We start from the raw sequence: 18,597 nt of genomic DNA, 5'->3' as shown, positions 1-18,597 counted from the left end.
TCTGACCTCCATGTGCCCACTTGAGGAATGAGCAGTCCTCACAGAGAGAAAACAAACACAAAAATAAAACGTACATTATAAAAATTAATGTAAATGGTGTATCATATATTATAAAATTATAGTTCAACAATGAAAAAGTTAAAGAGGAAAAAAAAATTACAGTAACATCAGTAGAAAGAACCCACAGTCCCAATCACAAACAAAATAAGCCCTGACACTGAATAGCTAAGACAAAAGTATTTCTGTCATCGGTTTGTTTGAATGGACAAGGAAGAACGTTCTTCAAAGAGAATCAATGCTCAAAGAAACAAAGTAAGCTATTAAGCCAAATGTAGTTAAAATAGCTTAGGCCTACCCCTCCAAATCATAGGAAACTAATAAAAATTATCATAAAATCTCTGTGGATCAGAAATGTGGAGGAAAAGATGGTAATTTCTAAAGAGAATAATAAGCAGTACCTAAACATTCCAGAGCAAACTGATTCCTTAAAGAACTCAAAGTAAGATTAAACAACGTGAAATTAAGAAAAGAATGATTTCATAAACTTGAGTAGATTCATCAGAACCATGTCAAACCTAAATCACTCCAATTTCTCCTTTAAGAGAATGACTTCACTGCAGCTAAGAGCCATGTAGACTCATTACAGCTCAATTACAGTGAGTGCCAAAATCTTTCAGAATATTCACACAAACCAAATGTCATATGGGCCTGACAATGGGAAGAATTAATAGCCAGTGACTAACCATGGGTGTTAATGGACTGGTGATACTGGAGGAAATAAGGCTGAGCTGCATACTTCAGAGTAATCTACTCTATTACTTAATTTTTTTTGTCAACAGTCTGAACAAAGATATACAATATATGTCTACTAAATACAAAGATACAAAAAAAGATCAGAAAATAGGCAATAAATGCCTAAGTCAAGACTGAACATGAAATTTAAATGCCTTGTATTTAAACTCAAAAAAAGTATCACAAAAAAAGTTAGGAAGACATAATTTAACATAGTTTACATAGAAAACACATGGTGAAGTTCATACTACCAGCACATATTAAACATAATAACAGAAGTTGAAACTGTTAAGGACTAACAGTTTAAAATGTAATAGTGGGCCTCTGTGCACATCTGTAATCCCAATACTTGGGAGGCTGAGGATTGTCATGAATTCAAACCAGTCTGGGCTATGTAGTAAGATCCAGTCTAGCAAGGTCTATAGTATGAGACCATCTCTAAATTAATTGGTGAACTGATAATATTTACTGTTTTAAAAGTAGCTCTTAGTTCAAGAGAGGTATACACACACTTTGGTTACATTAAAAATAGGAATACAATTCTGGATATGATGTCTAATAATGAGCAACTAGAGTAAATAAAGAAAAAAATTAAATCAGCCAGGTGTGCTGGCTTGTGCCTTTGATCCCAACACTTGGTAGACAGAGGCAGGCAGATCTCTGAGTTTGAGGTCAGCCTGGCCTACAAGTTCCAGGACAACCAAAAATATATGATAAGACCCTGTCTCAATAAAAAATCCTTCTTTTACTACTACTATTATTACCATCGAAGGACTAGAGAATTATATTATCTAATATCCAAATTTACTCTGAAGAAAATGTCTATTTAATATATGAAGAGCTGGATTCTAATCTTAGCGTTATCATTTACTGTGTGTGTTATTTGACGCCAAGATAGATTAAGTTTCCTTACACTAAAATTGATACCTACCTTATAAATATATAAACATTAAATCTAATTAAATGCAAAAATGTTTGTAAGTTCCTCCCACCCCCACCACATCACCTAATGCACTACGATACATAATCATCTTAATTCTCTTTCTGAGACTTTTCTGAGTAATAAGAGCAAAGTTTTCAGACTGAAAGTTGCAACCCATTAGTGGGTCTGGAATCAGTCTAGTAGTAACTAGCATTTCCCCCCACCAAAGAAATACAACAGAATAGAAAATATTAAAGTATACCACTCATTGTAAAAGTATCCCGTCATTCACATACAGGTGTGTACTGGTTGTGTACTTTGTATCATGAAGCTGCCCAGCACTATTGCCTATGTGCGTTTGATGAGACGGTAGCTAGTTCCTTGGGAACTCAATTAAGTTTAGGGAACAACCATAATCCCTAGAGATTTATTATGGCCAGTACACACCTGCATCTCAAAGAAACCCAGCATGAAAGAAACCTGTTATTTTTGATGAGCCCAGTTTCCCTTACATTACTTTTTCTCCAGAATCAGGTTATTTTTCCACATAACACCTACTCCGACCTTCCGCATTTTGTGGCATATATGCTAGGGGCAAAAATGTCTCTAGATGAAAATGATGTGCAATAGAAACAAGCTTTGGAAGGCAGTTTCTGACCTGCTAGGAAAGCAAACTTTACCATGACTCTTACTGCTGCTGACAGCCACACCCTTCTACTCAAGACACATCCCAAGGCTTTTTAACTAAGATTTCTTTATCTAGCTCTCCCCTGACCTATTGTGGTTAAGATCAAACCCAGGGTCAGATTTTAATTTCAGATTAACTGAATTTCAGATTTAATTTCACATAAGTATTTTCAGGAAAAAGCATAAGATATCTATAGTACCAAGACACAAAACCAGATTTAAAAAAACAGTAAGCAGGAATCAGGTGGTCAAAACAAACTCCTGGCCTGCCTTTCTAAGACTATATGCTTTACCTGGACAAATACATGCTCAGAAACCAAAGTAGCTAGAGACTTGGTGTTTGGAGGAGTCACTGTGGGCCACCAATACATCTACAATGGGCTGAGGAGTGCTGTCAATCCTCATTATCATGAGCACTGCTCTCATCATCCCTTGGAAAAGATGTCATGATACTTGGATGACTCTGGGTTCTTTGAAAGTGCATACATACACAGGATTCCTTCAGAGGGCAGTGAGTCTCACTAACAGGAAAGCTGTAACTACTATACTCTAATAATACTTGGTATCACTAGGCAATAACATAAGAATACCTCTGTCATTTATATTGTCCTAAGTATGAGTTTGAAATACTTATTGTAGTTGTCAGAACATAAAACGCAGTTCCCAATTCTCACCTTCAGATTTCTACCTTCTCTGAAAGTTTGCCCATTATTTGGACCAATGCTGCTCACTGTCAGTATTCCTGTTCTCTCTCTCTCATCAGCACCTCACTGTATACATCCCACCTTGTTTAATCGCCTAAGACTTAGCTCTCCTCAACATGACCGCCACCGCCTGACACACAGGCATCAGCACTTAAGAATCTTCAGAATCTCTTGCAGCAGGGATCACACGTAAACTCACTAAATAGTGTTGATTTAAATAACCAGGCTTAAGGGTACCCAGTCCAGGAGAACTTATTGTATGCCAAGCCTGGCACTAAAAGTACACATGGATTATCTAATTTAATCTTCAAAACTCTACAGATGTTAAGAGTGATAATTTTCCTGAGGACAAAAGTGAAGCTCAAAGTAACTTCTTCAAGGTCATAAACCTTTAAGTGCCAAACCTAGGGCCTGCACCCAGGGCAGGCTAACAATACTTCAAAGTTCTGGGCCTGGATACCAGTCCGTGAGTGATTTCAACTTCATCGAAGTTTTAATGTCAACAGTGTAAACGTTCTAGCTAAAAGTTAAGACTTCAAAAGAGATGAATTATGGAGACAATTTCTCGCAGATGTTTTTAAGTCTAATAAAAGCCTCTCATGTCCTTTCTATTTAATGAAAGTGTGACTTTAAGGTGTGGGGTCACAAGCTCATCAAGAGGTGCCTTATGACAATTACAGCTCTGGTTTGGATTTTGAAATAGGACTTTCTCTGCCTCTAGAACGGCATGGAAATGACAGTCGGCTTTGATAACTACTGCTTCAGGGCTCCGAAATTATGTCAGACCCAGTTCTTGTTTTCAAAAATAAAATTCAGGGTTCCTTCCACCGTTCCACCGCCGACTTCACACAAAGCAGCCCCATCCCTTCTCTGCCCTCCGCACACAAAGCAAGCTTTACCCCCACTACCCAAAGGGGAGTGTCGTTCACCCGGCCTCCCCACAAACATACCCCTCTCACTCCAGTCCAAAACACTGACTGCTACTCTGTCATGTCCCGACACCTGGTGTTACCTCATGAAGGAGACCGCCCCCCTACATCCAAAATGCCCAGACCACCACCCCCAAGCCAGTCTTTCACACAAAGCAGGATCCCTTCCTAGGAAGCAGCTTGCTACCACTAAGTGCTCTGAGCATGCGGGCCCACCGGAGCTGTGCCAAACCACAGATCCCCCCCATCTGGGTCCAGTGGGGTCCAGCACCCAGAGGTTCCACAAACCCAGAGAAGAACTAGCTACAGACTCCTTCCTAAGGCACGCCTCGAACCAACTCCAGCCGACCTGCCCGCAGCAGAAGCAGGCAAAAACAGTGTCCCCGCCACCCTGCTTCCCCGGGGGGACACCCCCCTCCACCCCACTCCACCCCGCGGCCGGGCCAGCCCGGGCGCCCCCCGCAACTCACCAGCTCTCCTCCTCCTCCTCCCAGCCTGACAGCCGCTCCAGCTCGTCGGGCCGCAGCGGCTCTACCTCGTCCAGCAAGCTGCCCTCTCCCGCCGCCAGCAAGGAGGTGGCGTCCCGCAGGTCCTCGCTGCTGGTCCTCCGCAGGCCTGAGCCCGCCGCGCCGCCCACCTTGGCTCCCAGGCCCAGCGGGAAGCCCCGAGGGGACGCCGCGCCCGAGCAAGGGGTGGTGGACACGCCGGCCCGAGCCGGGCTGCCGGGCCCGAGGAGGCCTGCGCCCTGCACGGCTCCCGAGCGGCTCCTCAGCTGCTCGTTCTGCTTCTCCAGCTTCTTCACCAGCTCCTGCAGCTTCCGCACCTCCTGGTCCGCGTTCACATTGGAGTTAACGTCCTCCATGCCGGCCGCGCCGCCCGCTCCGACACCCAAGCCGCAGGGCAAGCGCGGGGTGTGTTGTGGGGTAGGGGGTGGGGGAGAGAGAGGCGTTACCGCCGCCGCTCACGCTAGCCGAGGCGCCGGCATAGAGCAGGGCCAGGCCCCACCGCCAGGGTCCCCCCGGCTCGGGTTGCGAAGCGCCGCTGGCCGCAGCCGAGCCGCCTCATCTGCGCCGGCTCCGCGACTGGGGGAGGCGGCGCCAATATCCGGCCTCGGCCGCCATCTTCCCTCCGTCCCTCCGCCCCCTGCCGGCCAGCCCGGTCGGTGACCTCAGAGCGTCGCGGGGGAGGACGTGGCCGCCCGCGGGCTGAAAGGACGAGGGCGCGGGGCTGGCGGTGGGGCGGGGCCGGGGGCGGGGCCCGCGAGAGTCACGAGGTCTGGAGGGGCGGGGCCCACCGTGGGGGGGCGGGGCCCCAGCCGGAAGGGGTGTGGTGGGCTCCGGAGGCGAAGGTGGGTGGGTCGGGCCGGGCTAGCTCTGGAGTGGCTTTCCCTGGCCGCTTGCCCTATCCCAGGCTAATCGCGGGCGGGACGGAGACATGGAACCGGGCTCGGGCGAGGCCCCCCCGCCCCCCGAAACGTCTGTGATGAGAGGCGGGCGGCTGAGGCTCGAGGACCGGCGGCCCCGCCTGGCCGCGTGGACGGTTCGCTTGGTGTGTTTGGCATTGCCGAGTTGGTTGCTACCTGAAACCGGAGACTGGCGGCAGCCCCGGAGACCATCTGTGGCCCGTTCCTTCCCCCTGAAAATGAGAACGCGAATCCCAAATGGTTGAGGGAGCTCGAAGGTCAAAATAATAACCGTAATTTGTTGAGTTGTGCTTACTACGGGCCAGACACCGCGCTAAGCACTTTTAAAGGCATTATCTCATCCCTTAGAGCACGTGGAGGGGGTTGTTTTGTTTTGTTTTTTCGATTTAAGGTTTACAGCGCTGACAGAAGCCGGAGGTGAAAGGCACTTCTGTATTCATCTTTCAACGTTAATGAATGCGCGTTGTATCCCTTGGCTCCTCCTTCTGCCCCCCAAAGACTTTTTAATAGTATGTCTTGACTTTTTTTGTTTTGTTTCGAGGCAAGGTTTCTCTCCGTGTCTCTGGATGGCCTGGAACTCGCTCTGTAGGCTAGGCTGGCTCGGAACTCAGAGATCCCCCGGCCTCTGCCTCCCGAACGTTGGGGATTAAAGGAGTGTGCCCCCTTGACTTTTTTTTTTTTTAATTGTGTATGAAAAGTACTTGAGCAACCCGTTGACAGATAATAGAGAATGTTGAGGGGTCGTAAATGTAAAATTCTGCCTTCGGTGGCATCTGTAACGCGAACTGGGGCAGCAACTGCAAACAACATTGAAATGCTTTGTTTCCATCATCACGTTGGCTCACTGTTCCGCAGTCAATTGTGAGCTGACTTGCCTATACGGTAAGCAGCTAAACGCGCCTAATTTCTCAACTACTTGGCTGGTGTTTGCAGTTGACTCTATTGCTTCCTCCACCCTAAGCTAACACCGAACCAGTCTTATTATACTTGGGTGTGGACTCATGGCGACTTAAATCCTTCGGCCTCTCTGTGCTGTATTTCCCTTGCCTAGAATATCCTACCTACCACATTTGGTTACTTTCCGTAAAAACTTATGCCCACCCCCAACCCTGGAAGTAGTTACTCTCTTTGCTCTGACACCACCTCCTCAGTCGCAGGCTACAGATATTTGTATTTTTTAATTGCATTTTTTTCTAGCAAGTCTTTGTTTTGATCTGTATAGCTGATTAAAAGGAATCATTGTTTTCCTTGCCGTGTGCAGGACGGTGTCTGACAAAGTGGACATTCAATGCCTGTTTTGCTAAAATTGTAAGTTTTGACAGGTCAAGTCCCAGATAGATAGCAAAAGAAGTAATTTGAGTATGCTAAAGTTTTCTGTTGAGTACAAGTATTTTCCTAGCTACACAGACTTATTTAAAAGGATGCCTTTGCTTGCTAACAGAAGTTTGTAAAACAAAAATGTATTATCTGTATGAGGCACATTAAATGCTACAGTTGTCCCTAACATACCTGAATTCATTGCTGTAGAGTCCACCACTGAGACTACATCACATATCACAGTATTTCATTTACATTAACAGTTTGTGACATGGAGTCCAACTAGCCAGTTTCTAAAGAACTCTTTAAATACGTTTCTTGAAAAGTTCAGTTAACATTATGAAGTTAGCATCAGTGTTCTTGAGAGAAGGAGGCCTAATACAGAACAGTTATCTGTGGACCAGGAGGTCTGCTGGCAAGTTCTCCTCGTATCATGAATGTGTTCCTTGAACATCAGTTCTCTTTTTCCCCCTTTAATCTGGGCCTTACTTTTTGTCAGAATGTGTGAATTGACTGATTTCTAATATTGAATCTATTATCAAGAAGTAAAGGATTCTGGTGAATCATCATGATTATAAAATATATATGCTTATGTATACTTATACACAGAAATTCATAGAAGATATGCTTAGATTTTTAAATCCATTGTCCTTACTACACCTTGGTTTTTAATTTAATAAATATTAAGTGTGTAGTATACGGCAGGTACTGCTCTGGGCAGTTGATGGTTAATAGGCTTCGTTTGTTTGAGGCAATGTCTCATATAGCTCCAGCTAGCCTAGAACTCACTAGGAGTCTGGGATGACTTTGAACTCCTGATTCTCTGACTCTACCTATAATAAACTTTGTATTTCAAAAACTGAAGTTAGCTGGGCATGGTGGTACATGCCTTTAATACTAGAATTCTGGAGGCAGAGACAGGAGGATCTCGGTGAATTTGAGACCAACCTGGTCTCTAAAGCAAGTTCCAAAACAGCCAGGACTACATAGAGAGACCTTGTCTCAAGGCAACAACAGGGCTGAAGTTACAATCCATACAGACAGATGTATAAGACCACCACACAGACACACAGAGTCCTCTTTGTCCTATACTACACTATTACAGTAAAAGATAGCTCTTTCTTTAGGTTTAGGCCCCAAACTGTGTGATAATCCCTAGCACTCATATCCTTTCACCCTCCAAATCCATTCCTTAAGTAGGTCTTGCTGCCTTGCCTGCAGAATAGGTTTAAATACCTCCCAGCTGCTGGAATGTCAGACCTCTAGTTCAAGTTGCCTTTGTTCATTAGGTCCCCCTCTGGTTTCTGCTCTTCACTCTTTGCTACTGATAGCCTGATACACAGTAGCCAGAAGATCCTTCCTGTAAGTCAAGTCACTGTCAGAAGCCTCCCCAGAAGTTGCTTCCCAACATACTCAACTCCAAAGTCTCTTTGACCTACTTGGCTTTGGATACTTGGTAACTTCTGCAAGTTGCTCTGGACCACCACTCTTCCGTCCCTCCTCCAACTCTGTCCTCACTAACCTAGATGGTCTTCAAAAAAGCCAAACACGTACAATGTTTGGACTTTGTACCCCCCGCAGATTCGTCTAGCTAGGATCTTTGGGTCATCCAGAAGGTCACATGACTTAGGTCTCTCATGATTTAGGTCTCTACCCAAATGTCACCTAGGTTCACTATCTTCATTATTGCTCCCTCACAAAATAGCATCCTGTCACTGTTGATCTTGGGCTTTTTTTTTTCCCCATCAGATACATTTTTGATGTTGTTTTCTGCAGATCTCTCCCCAGTAGAATTGCAGAAACACCCCCACTGCACCCCCCAGACTGTAACAGAGTGCCTGGTATGTACTAAGTGCCAGTAAATGTGTGTCAAATGAATGCATGTGGGTCAAGTGAAGCCTCCCAAAATAGAATGTCAGAGAGATGTGTTGGTTATACCTTGAATCATTAGACTAGAAATTCCTAATTGTTTTGGACAGTTGGTTTTTAATCGACATTTTCCCCTTCCGAAAGAGCAGCATGCCATACCACATATATCACCTTTAAAACTAGGTCATACCCCATGTCCTGAGAGCCCGCAGCCCTGCAGAATTGCTGAGGAGATAGCCTTGGGTGCTCCCTGAGAAGTGAGGAGATAATAAGACTTATTTTCTTTCCCTCTGCCACATTACGACAACCTTCCTCTTTCAGGTTACTTACAACACTCTTCTCTGGTGACTCAGAAGTGTTGGTTTAAGTGTAAGGTCACTTTAAAAAAAAAAAAAAAAAAAAAAAAAAGACAGGCTCTCATGTTCCCCCAGACCAGCCTCAAATTTGCTATGTAGCAGTGGATGGCCTCGAATTCCTGGTCCTCTCCCCACCCACTCCTGAGTGCTGAGATTACAGGTGTTCAATACCATGCCCGGGTTTATGTAGTGTTGGGGATGCAGCCAGGGCTTCACATGCCTGCTAGGTAAGCACGCTACCAACTTAGCTACATCCCCAGCCAAAAAAACAACAAAACTGATCTTCAAGTGACTCTCAGTAGGTAGAAGGGGTAGAGCTAGTGGGTGTCTGACAGAGACACCACGGCAATCCCAACACGCTGTTCAGGTATCACCTCCCATGATAAGCTCGCTTTGTTGCTGAATGAAGGAGCTGCTGTCTTCTAAGCAGGTGTGGTCCTTTCTCTGACTTGCTCCTACTTGCTTGTTTGCTCCACCGAAAGCCCTGACAAAGTGGAAATCATTCCAAACCACGACAAGTATGAAGAGTGAAAACCACGACTCAATGGCTTAAAGGCACTTAGCAGTCCTAAATCATGGCTTGTGGTAGGGGGCACATACCCAAAAGTAGTCCAGAAACTGCTATGCACTTACAGAAATATCTGTCCTTGTTTTAAAAACTGCTCAGGAAGGCAGAGGCAGGTGGGTGTCTGAGTGGAGGCCAGCCAGGACTACACAGTAAGATCCTGTCTCAAATAAAAAATAATAAGTATTTTTTTAAATGTGGGGGGGGACACCTCCATCTTTTTCCCCCAGGGTACTCTTGAGGAGTTGAGGGATAAGAGATTTAGATAACAATATAGAGGTGAAAGAGACAGAGACACAGGATAGCCTCGGGAGGGCCTGGATCAACATCCACCAGCCCCTTCTGTCTCATCTAAGAGCTTTGTAAAGGAACGCCAAGGGGTGGAGCAAAAGACCTCCCCCTAGCACAGCCAAGTGCACACCCAAACACCTGGAAATCACCATGCACATGGTCAATCCATCCCCTTATGCAGCCCTGTTGGGTAAAGCAAGCTCAGATCTCACTAGAAACCTCTGTGGGCTCCCCCCCCCCAAAAAAAAACCCTCTCAAATTCTTTGGCCTCAGCTGCACTATCAAGGGCTTCCACTTTATCTGCACTGCACACACTTGGCCAGTCATTTCCCCCTGACTTCTAGAATCTGTCCCTCACCAGTGTCTTTCCTCCAGATGTGTCTCTCTTTGGTCTACCAGGGGCCTCTTTGGGAAAAATATCTTAGAATCCAGGAACTCTTATTTACTTATTTATTTTGGTGTTTTGAGACAGGGTCTCACTCTGTGGCCCTAAGTGGTTTGAAACTCCCTTTCTACACCAAACTGGCCTTGCACTCACAGAGATCCTCCTGCCTCTGCCTCCAGGATGCTGGGATTAAAGGTGTGTGCCGCCAAGCCCAGCCCCCCCCCCCCCCCCAGGAACATGTAAAGCCTCACTGTCCAGACCTGGCTGGAACTCACAGTGTAGATCAGACAGGCTTTGAGCTCAAAGAAATGTGCTTTCTTTTGCCCCCTGAGTGCTGGGATTAAAGTTCTGAACTTGCCCAGAATTCCAGTAAATTTCAAAGTTAATTATATGAGAGACTCAGAGTTGAAATCTTGGGCCTAAAATGAAGAGGACCAAAAATCTAAATGTAGAGTTTTTCCAGTGAGCATCCATCAGGTCTTACAATTGTGGAGTACCTCAAAAGTGGCCATAGTGGCGTATGTCACATACCTAGGGAGGGCCTCTGGCCAAAGACTGATCCCCTATTAGACATGGGGGGAGGACACACATGTGCCTTATATTGGTGGGGAGTAGGAAGTATGATCAAAGCAGAGAATGTTCTTGACCAGCTGGAAGCTGCTGTCTTCGTTGAAAAGGAAACCATACTTTATTGCCTACCCATCCCCTTTTAGCTGCAAACAGAAAGATAAAGTTGTCACATGACAGTATTTCCTCTTTTGTTTAGGTGGTAGTATTTCAGGAGGACAGTGAGTTTGAAAAGTGAAATTTGAACTAAATATTCCTAGATGTTATAGAGAACTATGAAGATGGGAGAAACTTGCCAGGAGTTATGTGACTCTCCAAGGATAAAGTGAATCCCAGCAACCTGACCTAGGATTTAAAATGTAAAACTGGACTTTGTTTTAGGGATGCGATAGATCACTGAAGAATGAAGAAACAGACACAGATTTCTCAGGAAACCACGGCAGGTAGCAACAAAGCTGGGTATGAAATCAGTAGTCTGACTTCCAAGTCCGCACCCACAATCCCTGGTTGCCAGTGTCTATGATGAGCTTACCATTCTTTTATTTAGAAGATTGCATGTATCTCTGTTACTGTCTGATGTGGGCTTTGGGGACAATGTTGAGAACTTAAGAGTTAATGACTTTGTAATATCCAAAAGCTCAGGCTTCTTGCTCCAAAAGCAAGCTTGCCAAGTTTGATTTATCAGCACCTCTAAGATCCAACACATTGGAACAACCAGGACCTTAGGGAGGAAGGCAATCCCTCTGTGTCTTGTTCAAAAGACTTCCTAGAAGCCATTGACTGGGGCTACATTCCAGGCTCTTGCAAGAGAGGGGAAGGCTGGACAACCTACCAGTTGGTGGCTTGATGAAATGAAGCTTTCACATCAGTTTCTCACTAGAAAGGCTAGTGAACGGGCCCCGCCTCTATGGAGTTTATAGGACAGATTTTACTCAGGACTGCAGCACCATTTCAATCGGCAGAGTAAGAAGAGGGCAATGGAGAAGTCTGACCAGAGAACGAAAATTTGAGTAGATCCTGGATTGAGATAGACAGTTACCAAAAGCCAAAGCATAGCACCAGGAAAGGATGTGGTGAGGATCAATACAGTTCAATACTAGATAACAGTAATTCTTGGCAAAGGCCAAAACCAAGTAGTGATAGTCAGATGTCTTTGTTTGGTTGTTTGGTTGGCTTTTGTTTTTTTGAGATTCTGTAGCCCTGGCTGTCCTGGAACTTGCTCTGTAGACCAGGCTGGCCTTGAACTCACAGAGACCTGTCTCTGCCTCCTGAGTGCTGGGATGAAAAGCATGTGCTACTCTTGCCCCGCTGTCAGCTGTCTTTTGTACAAAGAACTGTGGGTCATACAGTTTCATTTAAGGGGTCAGGGAGGCTGTTCTCTGGAAGGTGGCTTCTAGCACTGGGACAGATTAATAACCAGATCTGATGAACGAAGGGCCAATCTGCAAACCTGCCTGAGTCCAAACAGATTTCCATTTCCCCTAGCTCCCAGAAAACAGGTAGCCCTCAGATCTTCAGTCTACTCTGGAGAAACGAGGGTTTGGGGCAGGGCAGGGAAGACCTGAGTAGTAGACGGTAGCACAGGTGGTCCGTCTTTTATCAGCACGTTTTTAATGTCAGCTACTTGAAGTAGTAGCCTACAGTCCAAACAGACTGTTGGTCTAGCGGCCTGCAAGTATTACTGAAGGGTTTGACTCCTTTTAATCTCACACAATACTTCTGAATCTTTGAGTTTTTCCCCCTACCCTTATTTCCAGCCAGCATCAGGAAGGCAGCTATCCGGTCAACCTTAAGTCAGATTTAGCTTTCAGCAGTTTTGCCATAAGAATCCCTTGAGTCTGGGTCTTGGCCCCAGATCTTGGTGTATAGAAAGCTCTCGAGCCAACCACCAAAATATTGCTGTGCACCGGCAGCAGGGTTTATCATGGTAGCAGCTGTGAGCAACCTAGCTGGGAGGGGGCTCTACGTTCTACAGGATAACCCGATGTATGTCTTGCTTTCAAAAAATGGAGTTATAGCTGGGTAGTGGTGGTGCATGCCTTTAATCTAGCACTTGGGAGGCAGAGGTAGGTGGATCTCTTTGAGTTCGAGGTCAGTCTGGTCTGCAGAGCTAGTTCCAGGACAGCCAGGGCTACACAAAGGAACCCTGTCTCAAACCCCACCCTCCAAAAAGATGAAATTGCTACATTGAGATGCATCGAATTCCCCATCCTCCCCAACTGGCAGAATAAAGATGCCTTTCTATTTCTTCACCTCTGATGCACCCAGAACAACATCATAGTGTTGCACAAGGTCCTTCCAAAAGTGGCGTGGTTTGTCAGTGTCTAGGCAAAGCATGACCACATAACAAACATCTCCTCCTCCCAGTCAAAAGGTTAACAGGCCACTAGCCCATGAAGAAACAGAAATTCCTTCTGAGCAGAACAATGTGGTTGCCAGATCTTCCACATGGCTATAGCAATGGGCTTGACTATGCATATTATATTTGGGCAAGAATATGAAACATCCCTTGAAGGGCTCCATTCAGGACTGGTGCCATGAGAAAACCATGGCAAGCACTTTTCACAAGGATCCAAAACACTGTGCTGGAGGACTCATTTTTTTGTGGGTTTAAGAGAGTTTAAAGGTTAAGTCCTGTCATTAACCAAGAAACAAATAAAAAAAAATTTATATTTTCCTTATAATGTCCTATAGTTTTTCTTATAAATTTAATATTTTCATATCCAGCTCTTTACAACATCCCTTTTTGTATGTGTGTCACATGAAGCATTACAGGGATTTTTTTAAGGGATACTGTATGTTCTAGATTAACCTGTTATATTTATTCGTTCTGCAATTGGTTACGAGTTCAAGGTATATACACTCATGGGAACCAGAGATGATAAAGGTCATAGGAATATGTTTCTTCATCTGAGTTGACCTGTTGTCCACTTAGGAGATATATGCAGATCGTATATAAAAATATACAAACCAACAGGTGAAAAGTCACATGTAAGCAATGTGACAAGAAGAAAATAAAAGGCTGTTTGGGGGAGGGAGACATGGGCACAGAAACCAACTTCTTCCACCTGACATAGAGTTTTCCTCAGTGTGGTTTAAAATTAGCCTATAGGGACAGTTAAGGACCATAACCATCATTCAGTTATAATGAGCAGAAAAATCTCCTTAATCATATTAATTTACAAAAGAATGATAGCACATGCCTTTAATCCCAGCACTTGGGAGGCAGAGGTAGGCAGATCCCTGTGATTTTGAAGCCAGCTTGATCTACATAGCAAGTCCAAGACCAGCCAGAGCTACACAATGCTGTCTCAAAAAAAAAAAAAAAAAAAAAAAAAAAAAGGAGGATGAATGGGTTGATATTCATAAAGCTTAAGTCCAAGACTTCATTCAAAGAGTATGTAGTCGAAAGTAATCTAAACTGTAGCAAAAGACAAAGGGCAGCACAAAGACTATCAGTGTGAGCGACTAATGGTGAAGCCATGATCTCCCACACAAGGGGGGACAATGGCCCAGTGAAGAAAGAGAGACTTTCAGTATCTCCCGGATGACTGACTGGTCAAAGCCATGTCTGCAGTGTGCTACCCTTCAGATCAAAACCATAACGGAGCTGGGTATGATATCACACCCCTTTAGCCTCAGCACTTAGGAGGCAGAGGTAGGCAGAAAGTGAGTTCAAGGCTAACCTGGTCTAGTGAGTACCAGGCCAGCCAGGACTACAGGGAGAGACCTGTCTGGAAAAAAAAATAGGGCAAATTAAAAGAAAAAAATACATATGTGTTTATAAAATGAGGCAATGGAAGAATGTGCTCTATTGTGGAATCTTAGTTTAAGATGTGGTACATTGTTTTTTATGCTGTGGGATATTTGTTTAATGAAAGATGTGTTGCATTCTTTTATGTTGCATTTGTTTAAATCTGTAAAGCTGTGTTACTTTGCCTGCCTAAAACACCTGATTGGTCTAATAAAGAACTGAGCAGCCAATAGCTAGGTAGGAGAGAGATAGGTGGGGTTGCTAGGCAGAGAGGATAAATAGCAGGAGAAATCTAGGCTTGAGAGAAGAGGGAGGAATGAGAAGAGGGAGAGGAGGATGCCAGGGGCCAGTCAACAGCCAGCCACGGAGTGAGAAGGAAAAGAAAGGTCAAAGCCCAGAGGCAAAAGCTAGTTTAAGAGAAACGGGATAATTTAAATTAAGAAAACTGGCTAAAAAGAAGCAAGCTAAGGCTGAGCATTCATAAGTAAGAACAAATCTCCATGCATTTATTCGGGAGCTGGGTAGCAGGCCCCCAAAGAGTGAAAAACAAACCAAAACAAACACCACCTGCAATACTCAAAGTTCATAAATATGGTGACCGGACAGGGAAAGGGGGACGTAAAGGGCACAGAGATGATGCCATGAAGAACAGTAAATCAGGGAGGGGGTATGAGTGGGGGCAGGGCTTCAGACAGAGTGGAGGTCAAGACCTGAGCAGAGAGGCAGTCAGGACCAGAGATCTAACCAGGGCCTCTCTCGGCCTCAGAAGGTGAGTTCTACCACTGACCCACACTCCCAGCATCCACCGGAACATTGGAGACGAGGAAACAAGTTATGTCGGGGAAGGGACCATCAGCATCGGCAGAACAGCCGACCTCAAAGTCCTCAGCCAATAGCGTGTTCCCCTAAAGGAAAAGAAACGTTCACAAGGCCAACCTGGAGTTGGAGGGAATGAAGTTAGGCCGATGAGAAGGGAAGATCCTATGGGACCCCTCAGGCAGTAAGATGACGGTGCCAGATTCTAAGGGTGCTTCTAACAGACCCTAATTTACATTTTGACAGGATTCCCCTGTTTGCCACTTGCCCTGTTCTCCTCTCCCCCGTCTCAAGCCCTCTGCTTCCTCGTGATTCCCTTGCAAACATCAGCTGGCATGTGGCTTTTGGTTTGCTGGTGCAGCAAGTGTTGACATTTCGGCTCATGCGCCTGCTGTGATCTAATCGGTTAGCCATCCAGTGTTCTCATTCCAGGTTCCTGGGTGACATGATGTTAGCCCCACATGTGAGCCGGCTGAGTCATAGTAGTCCACTGCGGTATCATCAACTGAGGTCAGACTCAGAAGAGAGCCGAAACAGCAGCATTTCCCAGAGTGCGCATGGGCAGACAGGGAGTATAGCACGTCTGCTTCAGCAGATGCCTCGGCATCTTCTCCACGATATAGGGTAGTCAACACCTCCAGCGGATACAGGTGACCTGTAGCCCTTCTGCACGGTCAAGCTCAGTGAGCTCCTAAGGGTGATAAGAATGGTAGATGACGGTGGCTTTAGTAGAATAACTATGACTTTATTATCTGCCTTTTGTCCAAGATCAAGGGTTAATTACGGCTTTCTAGTAAAAGCAGGGCTCTACAGCTGTCTGTGGTAAGACCTAGTTGTTTTGTTTTTTTTTTAATTTATATTGCCCATCTACACATGAGTGATTTTTTTTTTAAAATAAAATACACTAAAATGAAGTCCCGGGAAATTAAATGTAAAAATGTAGATATAAAATGAACCTGACTGTTTTACAGTTAGCTTTGACAGTGGATTAGTTACTTTACATATCGCTGGAAGACTTGACTCGAGGAAGGAATGGTCATTTGGCTCACAGTTTGAGGGAACTGTCCATCGCAGTGGGGAAGGCATGGTCACAGGAGCTAGAGGCTGCCTGCCGGTCACACTAAAACCACAGTCAAGAAGGAAGGAGAGTGAAGCCTGGTGCTCAGCTCATGGCCTCCTTTTGTTCAGCCCAGGACCCCAGCACGAGGAATGCTGTCACCTATAGCTGGTGACCTCCATTAATCCTGACTGGATACTGTACAGACATACCCAGAGGTTTGTCTCCATGGTAATTCCAAGTCCCATAAAGTTGACAATCCAAATCAGCCATTACAGATGGAGACGTGCCCTGTCACATCCCTGTACTAAATCCTTAGCTTGGTTTCTGCTCTGATTGCTACACTTTAAAATGTACTGTACTAAATCTTACCACCCCAACACTTAAATCGTCCAGCAGTGATAACCGACGGATAGCATTTCATGCTCTGAACAAGCACGGTAAGGAACAAGGCCTTGTGACGTCATTGTACTTTTCTAATGAATGTCTTACCCGTAGTCCAAATGGGCCCCGGTGGAAGGACCCTGTTTTTTCCCTTGAAAAATAGTTCAAACTTGTCCTGTTTAATTCTCAATCATAGGTGAGCTCTCCTGCCAAGTTGGGCTAAAGTAGCTCCTATTTTCTCCTAGGTTAGAAACAGATAAGAGAGGGGGGAGTAAAAAAAAACCAAAACACTATAGGAGTTATCTTTATAAATTTCAGGGACAGACAGACAAAGAAAAAGCACCAATCGTCATTGATCGGGGAGGAGGCACCTAAATGCTCAGTCTTCACTGAGGTCTGCAATCCTGGTTCTGTGACTGATAGAGAACCCTCTTCCTAAAGCTGCAGGCCTTGGAGTGTCCACCTGTTCTCCTCGATTCTCTATGAAGTGAATTCACTGATCCAGGTCCACACGGAACGGCTTCACCACAGAAGACAACATGTGATACCTGCAGAAACAATAAACACACCATTGACTTGTTTACTCATTCTCCTGCCACAGCAATGAGTCAGAAGTCATGCAGCTTATTCCGGGGACCTTGACCTCTGTTTTGTAAGACGGTGTGACCTCAGTTTCCAGAGAGGTCTGGCTCACCGGAAATTCAAATTCACCTACGATTATCATAAAAACACCTGGAACGGTTTGTCAGGGAGGCACAGTGTGCTTGCTCCTAGTGTTCCATGGTTTGCTTTTATCACCAGAATCAAAACACCGTAGAGTCCTCTATTTAGGAAAAATGTGGGTTCCACCCTTTGCCCAACATACTCTTTGAAAAACAAACTGGAAATAAAAAAAACAAGAAGCTATTTTTAGCAATTATTTCAAAGCTGTCCTTGCCAAGAATTTAAATTGTTCTCCATGCTGCCGTGTGAAACACACATGAATGCTGTTTTCCAAATTATCTTCTAGAAAGTAAATCATGTTTTTCTCAAGAAAAGTAACTAAAGCTAGGTGTGGTGGGGCATGTCTTTAATTCCAGCACTTGGGAGGCAGAGGCAGGTGGATCTCTTTGGAATTCTGAGTTCAAGGATAGCCTGGTCTACACAGCAAGCTTCAGGCTAGCCAAGGCTACATAGTGAAACCTTGTTTCCAAAAAAAAAAAAAAAAAAAAAAAAAAAATGTAGCTATAAATAAGTGAAGGTTCGATAAGATCCAAATTGACAAACATTCAACATTCCATGAATTCACTTGTAAACCATGCTGACCTTAACTGCTATAGCTGTTCTAGAAGCCATAGCACGAAGCTGTCCCTGGGGTAGGTGGGTGGCTTTTTTGTCCACTCAATTCTTCTGACCTCCTTACTGGGATATTTCTCCACAGAACCTACATTTGAGAGCAAGGCACAGCCCGCTCTGGTGCTGGGTAACTCTGTCTAGGGTGTTTTTATGGCAAGCAGCTGGAGATAAACATAAAACCTCACTGTGGAACAAGGAGTGGGTTTGGTTACTAGCCACCATACAGATAAAGTCTCCCTGCAGGGCAAATATCAAGTATACTTGTAGACTATTAAGAAAGATTTGGATTTGGGGGTTTTTCCCACTTAACACACACACTGAGAATACAAGTTCTTCCTATCAGCCTGGGAGAACTGGAGTTTGTAACCAGTGGTAGTTTAGCTAACTAATAAGGCTAAACTAAATTCTTTGTATAGCAGGAAACTTGTGCCTCCTGGCCGTTTT

General features: G+C 44.9%; 1 protein-coding gene and 1 long non-coding RNA gene across 4 annotated transcripts in view; one reads left to right on the top strand and one right to left on the bottom strand.

Annotated features, from left to right (window-relative positions):
* Slain2 (SLAIN motif family member 2) overlaps positions 1-5,249 on the bottom strand; it is a 57,097-nt gene extending 51,848 nt beyond the window's left edge. The window contains exon 1 of one of the 3 annotated variants that reach the window (XM_037209086.1): positions 4,505-5,249. In XM_037209086.1, coding sequence (XP_037064981.1) covers positions 4,505-4,896 — 392 coding nt within the window. In that variant the 5' untranslated portion in view covers positions 4,897-5,249. The remainder of the gene's footprint in view (positions 1-4,504) is intronic. The other 2 variants (XM_028860701.2, XM_028860753.2) reach the window with 2 other exon arrangements.
* A 97-nt stretch (positions 5,250-5,346) lies between these two features.
* Positions 5,347-17,724, top strand: LOC119088650. Its single transcript, XR_005092337.1, has 2 exons — positions 5,347-5,714; positions 17,137-17,724. It is a non-coding gene; the product is annotated as an uncharacterized LOC119088650 (long non-coding RNA).
* Positions 17,725-18,597: the final 873 nt, after the last annotated feature.

This window comes from Peromyscus leucopus, chromosome 10 (assembly GCF_004664715.2).
Source record: "Peromyscus leucopus breed LL Stock chromosome 10, UCI_PerLeu_2.1, whole genome shotgun sequence".
NCBI classification, from domain to species: Eukaryota; Metazoa; Chordata; class Mammalia; order Rodentia; family Cricetidae; genus Peromyscus; species Peromyscus leucopus.
This window is presented reverse-complemented; position numbering and strand designations above follow the sequence as displayed.